The 7,375-nt window shown below is 35.6% G+C and overlaps 2 protein-coding genes across 2 annotated transcripts; one reads left to right on the forward strand and one right to left on the reverse strand.

Moving 5' to 3' along the window:
• Window positions 1–2,981: 2,981 nt before the first annotated feature.
• LOC108336895 (uncharacterized) lies at window positions 2,982–4,640 on the forward strand. Its single transcript, XM_052872013.1, has 3 exons — window positions 2,982–3,264; window positions 3,366–3,523; window positions 4,109–4,640. The coding sequence occupies exons 1-3, from the start codon at window positions 3,178–3,180 to the stop codon at window positions 4,203–4,205; spliced, it is 342 nt and encodes a 113-aa protein (XP_052727973.1). The 5' UTR covers window positions 2,982–3,177; the 3' UTR covers window positions 4,206–4,640.
• A 692-nt stretch (window positions 4,641–5,332) lies between these two features.
• On the reverse strand, window positions 5,333–7,119 carry LOC108333130 (30S ribosomal protein S5, chloroplastic). Its single transcript, XM_017568477.2, has 2 exons — window positions 6,392–7,119; window positions 5,333–5,769 (listed from the first exon to the last, which is right to left on the reverse strand). The coding sequence occupies exons 1-2, from the start codon at window positions 7,045–7,047 to the stop codon at window positions 5,520–5,522; spliced, it is 906 nt and encodes a 301-aa protein (XP_017423966.1). The 5' UTR covers window positions 7,048–7,119; the 3' UTR covers window positions 5,333–5,519.
• Between the last annotated feature and the right edge of the window lie 256 nt (window positions 7,120–7,375).

Below are 7,375 nucleotides of genomic sequence, written 5' to 3' on the forward strand. Positions count from 1 at the left end.
CGAACGGCACTTCCCCAGACGCGAATCCGCGAAGAGGCATCAGATCTGTAGATCTGAGATTGGAACGAGAGTCGGTTGGGACGTTGGGGATCTCTGTTGCAGGTGAGTTGGGCCTTCAGATCTGTAGATCTGAGATTTTTCACCGCCAAAAGCCACCGCCAACAGCAACCGCCAACAGCCACCACCAGCAGCAACCGCCAACAGCCACCGCCAACAGCCACCGCTTCACTCCAGAGACGGGGTCGCTTGCTCTTCGCTCCAGAGACGCAATGGCAGGTGAGGTGGAAGCTGCACTCGAGTCGTCGCCCAGGACGAGGTGGTGGTGGCTCCCGGCAGTGGCGAGGCAGTGGCGGGGCAGCGGTGGGGCAGCGGCAGCGACACTTACAACAGCAGAAGCGAGATTGGAACGAGAGAAAAGCGAGCTTGGAACGAGAGAAGCGAGATTGGAACGAGAGAGAAACTTCTAGGGAACGAGAAAAATAAAATGAAAGTGAGAGAGCTTCTAGGGAACGAGAGAGAAGCGAGAAAAATAAAAGGAAGAAGAGAGAGCGGCTAGGTTTTCTCGTGCTTCACTCCAAGTCCAAGCCCATATGCCTCAGTCCATCTGGTAACCGAGGCAGTAACTTTTTCACCTGAGGTATATATACCTCGGTCTATTCTGTCAACCGAGTCAGTATGTCTTTTAGACACCGGTTATTTAATAACCGAAGCATATAATGATTTGAAAATTACAACTCTACCACCGCGTTTGATACGCTTCGGTTCCGAAAAAACCGAGGCATAATGTACGACTTAAAAATGCAATTTTTTACTAGTGTCAGGACCTCTAATTGACAAGGATCAAAGACAACAGATTGAATTGTACATGCAAGGAAAAACTTCATGCATGAACTCAAGTTAAAAGACAAAAAGCAAAATAAAACGAAACTTACTTGCTCTATTGCATGAACCATTGGGATAGATGTTGATATTACTTCACCGTAATCTCCTAGGTACTTCCTGATCGTCAAATAAATTATCAAGGAGTTAGAAAAGTTAGAAAGAAAGTAGAGAGAACTAAGAGAAAAAGTTTTAAAGAGATCAACTGTGTTTAAGTAGTGAGAGGAATTTAAGAACTTCTATTTATATTGTTAAATTATTTTAAAATATAATATTCGGTCTCATTATTTTAATATACCTATCAACTCTGATACTATATTTTCTAGGTTTTTACAACTAAAAGTACGGTTGAATCCCATAAAGAGCGGTTGCACATATATTAGCACCAATAGTAATCAAACCAGTAAGAGGTATGAATTTCTGTGGAGGGTGTTATCCATTCATGGTTATTTAAATTTGACAATGTGCTTGATATTCTGTTTTCACTGTCTTGATTCTGTTTTCAGTTTCCTCTTGTCAGCCATAGAAAATAGCAAATTAATAGCAAAACTTATTATCTTCAGGTTGATGATTAGAATGCAAATTCGAAAGTAGGTTGTTATGTAAACAACTTATAATTGTAACTCCTTTAAGCAAAATCCTTAATGATATTAATGGAAAAGACTAGAAGAAGTTTTTTTTTTTTTTTTCAAATAACAAGGACTAAAAGGGTCGATTTTAAATTTGAAACGATAAATGGATGTTGAGTATGTTGGCTATAATTTCAATTTGTTTAAAATGAAGTTATTGAGGATTAATAAGTTGAATAGGCAATGTGATGATCTAGTTGATTTAGTTTACTTAAAAAATTACATAAATTTATTATATTATTATCTTGATTTATTTTAATAAATATTGACAATGAATAATTTATATATGTAGTTTTATTTATAATTTACTTAATAGAACCACTTAAAATTATTATATTGCTATTTTAATTTGTTTGAGAATAGTATTTAACTCTAAATATTATTTATATTTTTTATTCATTAAATGTTCGAAGGATTCTACCATTTCCAAATGAGAAGATGAAGTGGTGGAAAAAAAATAATTAAATATTAGAATAAGAACTTTAAATGTAGATTGAATGATTTAATAACTTTATTAATATATTTTTTTTAAAAGTTAAACACTTCAGTATTTTGATGCAATTATCAAATTTGTTAGGTTGATGAATCATACAACAAAATGTTTGTTATTTTTTTTTTCATAATGTTATGATTTTTTTTATATTTTAAATTAACATTATTAAAAATAGATTTCATAAAATTATAAGATTTATAAATATAGATAGATAATAATAAATAATAAATTATTCAAGTTACGATAATTAATAATAGTAACCGTCATAAACGTCGTAATATAATGTTAGCAATGACGTTTTTTTGTGTCCTTATTTTCATTAGATTTTATTTATAATTAAAAAATTATGATAAATAACTGTCACATTATATAATTGTCACATTATATAAAAGTAACTGTCATAATTTATACTATTTTTTTAGTGTTAAAAAAGTTTGATATTTAATTTTGTAAAGATAACACTATAAAAATTTGTGGAACTATTATGAAATTTTATAACGAAAATAAATTTGCGATCGACAAATTTTACATTAGTAAATTTTGTAAATTTATTATCGAAAAAAAATAAAAATTTATCGATAATATATATTTCATTTAGAAAAGAAAAATTTATCCATAAAATTTATTAATAAATAAAATATATATAATCGACAAACAAATCCATTGATAAAAAGAACGGTGTATTTCCTAATCAATTCTGGTTTCTAATTACATGATAATCCATTACTTTTAAAAAATATTATGAAAATATGTGTATAATTATGAAACTATGGATACTAATTTTAATTTTAATTCAAAATCAAGAATGAGCAATTTTTAGAACTGTAATGTAAAGAACTGTAATTCAAAGTGAATAATTCTTCCTCTTTTTCAGAATAAATAATTCAAAATGTAAAGAACTGTAATGCAATATTTAGAACAAAGAATGAGCAATTTGATTTTCAGTATAGGAAGAATTTCCCTTCTCTGAAGCACAAAACTCAAAATGCGAAGTGAGAAACCCAAACATTTGGGTCATTGTTGAAAGCCCAATCAATTTTACGAGTCAAAATATTTTTCCTTTTCTTTTTAAATCTAAAAGGCTAAAACTGGTAGAATGAGAGATTATCGGGAAATTGGGATTTGATTCAACGGCAAAAAAAACCCTAACCAACTTATTACAATTTGCGTTTGAAGATGGAACATCAGCACGCAGAAGCAGATACTGGAGATGTATCATCAGCCAAAGCAGTTCTTCTAGGAGCACTAGCTCCTGGTGTTAACGTTCGTATTTTCACTCCGCGATCACTTCTATTTTTAATTTTATACTCTTTTTTCACTAGATTTGTGTGATTTTTGTTGTTGCTGCTGCTTTTTTAATTCAGGGTCCTACATGGATTACTTTAAAGTCGACTTTTTTAATGTTGGGTGTCTGTCTTGCTGTTATGCTGGCGTTGGCATTCTCTTCCAGTGATTCATGGTTGATGTTCCATGTTGCATTCTTAGTTCTAATTTGCGTCACCCTATTCTTCCTTCTCAGCTGGTACTTTCATTCTTCCCTGTTTGTAAATTGTATTGCTTCCAAATTTAAAGTGAGATTTTATCCATCGTCATGATTCCTACATTGTTTGCATCCCTGTTAACTCTAAATTAAACATTTATCAACTAGGCCCTAATGTGATTTCCGAAATGGCATAACTTGGAAGTGTTGTTATTGTTAGGTAAGGCCAAGTTTTGTGCTTGATATATGAGTTAAGCTTTTCACTTCTGTATGTGCGTGTTTTCTTTTATATAAGTGTGTCTGGCGCTGGCACTCCATATGGCTGTGCAAAATGTTGTGATGGATCGATGATGTTATAATTCATGGATCAAATTTAGTGTTTTCAGAGTGATATAGCATCGAAAGGAACGAATGTGTGTGTATGATTAGTTAGTGTATTGTGATTCTATAGGTGGCTCGGGGAAGATTGCAAAAGTGAAAATAAAAGGGAAGTGCATGTTGTATCATATGTTTAAGTAAAGTCGTGAAAAGCATCGGTTTTCTTTTGACATCTTATTACTGGTCAGTTGTTTACAACTTTCTCTGATGAATTTTTTATATGCCGTACTTGATACATTTTCTCTGCAGGTTTCTTGCAGAAACTGGTTTAGTTTCTGTCGAACATCAAATGCGTGAGATGGGATTAGAGCATAAGGACCATTCAGAGAACCTAAAGAGCAAATGACTATTTCTTAAAATATTGCTCGAGACTGGGAGCATTTCCGAGGACATTTTCTTGAATTTTGTAGGGAAACTTCGGTTGAAATCTTTCATGGTGAACTGATCGGCAACCAAAAATGTTCCAGATTTCTTAAGAGAAACGTATTAGCTGAAAGGTTTATCTTCTGTCAGCTACTCTTGTTTCCCTTCCCTCTCCCTGTGTTTCTTCTTAATGATACGATGAAACAGATGCATCAGCTGGGGAATTTTCACTAGAAGTGAGTTTCTTTCGTTCGATATGCTGTTGTGGTCTAATGAGGACACCGTTTATGTTGTTGTCTGATAGCTAAATTTTGTTCCATTCTTCTTTTTTTTCTTTTTTTTTTCCATTGTGGATTTTGCTGCAGGATACCCTGTAGTCTTGTACGTTGCAAGTTGTATAGATTCCCTTTTTTTGTGATGATTTTATTATTTCTTGGCAAATTAGACTTCTGTCGTAGATTTTTTATGCAAACCCTGAGATATATTGTGTGCTTGTTTATCTCTCTCCAGGCACTGAATTCAAAGTATGATCACCTTAATCAACTATAAGGATATGACTTGATCTTTCCAAATATATTTTTAGTCTTCATAATATATCACACATGTGTTGGTCTTTCCAAATATATCTTGTATGAATGACGAAATTGTAGTGCCTGGAGATAAAATCTCATTCCACTAAATGACTGAAATTGTAGCAAGTATCCATATCTTCTAACATCGCTACATCGACTGTCCCTTTAAAAGCTAAGGCACTAACTACACCTTATATGTGAGAAATAATCATCGGAATAAATACATTAGGAACATTATCGTCAATTCAGAAGCATAGAACTATAATTTGCTTGAAAAATCTTAATATACAGATATATGTATACAACACGTGTAAACAAAACGTAGTTTTGCAGATGACATGGACTGTGTTTATCATTAGTCATATATAGACGTTTATTTTACTCCCAGAAGTAATTAATTTTTCTTTATCACATCAATTTAATTGCATTAGTTGTATCTAGAACATAAGCATGTAAGCTTTTCAAGCTTTGAACCCTGAGAAGAACAATCGAAGTCCTCAACCAGGGTGAAGCCAACCATAAGTTGGACAAATCAAACAGGCAGAAGGTAAAGAATATATTAATCAATCAGAACGAGTAGCTCTTTTTTGAAGAAACTATTCATTTTCAGAAAACATTAAAAAAATTGAACAGTGTTTCACTTCCTTGACAAGAACTATGACCAGCTCTATATCACAAAGATTGAAATCTAGAAGTTACATCGGCTTCACAAAGATTGAAATCCATTACTTCCATAATTCTTCCATGGGAATACCACGCTCCTCAGCAACCTCTCGAAACTGCTTCATTTTCTGCACAGCAATAACGGTTGCTCTGGCATTGTTGAGTGCATTATTACTCCCTAGTTGCTTTCCCAAAGCATTCTCAACTCCCGCCATTTCAAGAACAATTCTCACAGCCCCACCTGCAATAACTCCAGTACCGGGAGAAGCAGGTCTAAGCATCACCTTCGCTGCTCCATAATCTCCATCAGATCTGGAAAAACAAACAACACAAAATTAAGTACAAGTTATCTAGAAACAAATAATAATCATTCTCTCATAAAAAGCCCTGAAGTCAATCAATCCAGATATCAGAGCCAATGACATACTTCTACTTCTCACTTATATGTTAATCAGTTTGTCTAATTTTGTATAACGTGGGAGTCTAAACCAAGAGGCAGGACTAGAACCAAAAACAGACATTTCAAGGGCTTTAGAAAACCTCCCATGTTCTTGATTTTGGACACAACATCAACATTTTTGGCATCTTCGAGACTACTATGCAAGTGCAGTTGCGATAGCATCTGCCGCATTTGTCTACATCTTTTTGCAATATTAAGAATCCCAACAAAACTGATTGGTTTAGAACACTTCATCAAAAGCTCAAGTTAAGGCTAATATACGTGTCCACACCTGGGACTAACCCAAATTTTTACTTTTAACTCGTACAAATGCAAAGTTAATTTCATTTTTTTTTTCATAATTAATTATAAAAAACCTCATCGATTCAATCTTGGATTCAAAAGACACTTGCAGATTATCATAACAGCATAAATGGGTGACCAAAACAAACAAGTAGAAATACAGTGTAGGGTAAGGTAAGGTCGAGAAAGTACCTGTGGGGAAAAGTGGAGTACTTAGTCATTGGCACCTTCACGATGTTTCTCCTGGCATTGGAGGCGGACTTCTGAACGGCGGCGACGACTTCCTTGGCCTTGCCAACTCCGACGCCGACTTGGCCCTTCTTGTCGCCGACAATGACGACAGCTCTGAAGCGCAACTGTTTCCCTCCCTTAACAACCTTCGTCACCCTCCTCACCTGGACCACCCTCTCTTCGAACCCGTCGCGGACCTTCTCCTTCTTCGTGCCGGACCCGAACCCCGTGTCCTGCTTCACCAGGGCGTCCGTTTCGAAGACGTCGTTCCCGAGCACGGAGACGCCGCTGAAGGCGGGGCCGTAGAGCTCCTCATAGGCTGCGGCGATCTCGTCCTCCGTCTCGAGGGGGCCATCGTCGAAGGAGGGAGGGGCGACAAATCCCTCCGGGGGCTCCGGGGGGTTGAAGTCAATGTCTTCCAATGGGTTGACGTTGTCGAAGAAGGAGGTGTCGATGTCATCGGAGGGTTTGCATTTGGCGCAGAGGAGGGAGGGGTGGTGTTGGGGTTTGGCGAAGAGGAGGGAGACGGTGTGCGGCGGCGAAGGGAGGAGAGAGAAGCGGGAAGAGGTGGAGAGGGAGAGGGAATTGAGAGCGGAGGAAAGCGAAGGTGCGGCCATGGAAACAGGGAAAGCTTATCCTGATCCTCAACAACACTCAGAGCAACAACATATGTTTGTGAAGAAATTAACCATGAATTAATTTCCAAAGGTTAAAATGTGACTTTCCTTATCTTCTTCCAAAATGGTTCTTTTTATCTTTCTTGTCTTAATTTTCAAGATGAGCTAACTAATTTTATAAAAGTGAAAATATATTGACTTAATTACATTTATTATTCTCTAATTTGTTTAGAAAATTCAAACAAATCTGAAAATTTAAGAAATAAATTGAATACATATACACGTGACAACAAGTGACTAAAAAATTTAAAAAACCAATGAAAAAAAT

Source organism: Vigna angularis, chromosome 1 (assembly GCF_016808095.1).
Source record: "Vigna angularis cultivar LongXiaoDou No.4 chromosome 1, ASM1680809v1, whole genome shotgun sequence".
Taxonomy (NCBI): Eukaryota; Viridiplantae; Streptophyta; class Magnoliopsida; order Fabales; family Fabaceae; genus Vigna; species Vigna angularis.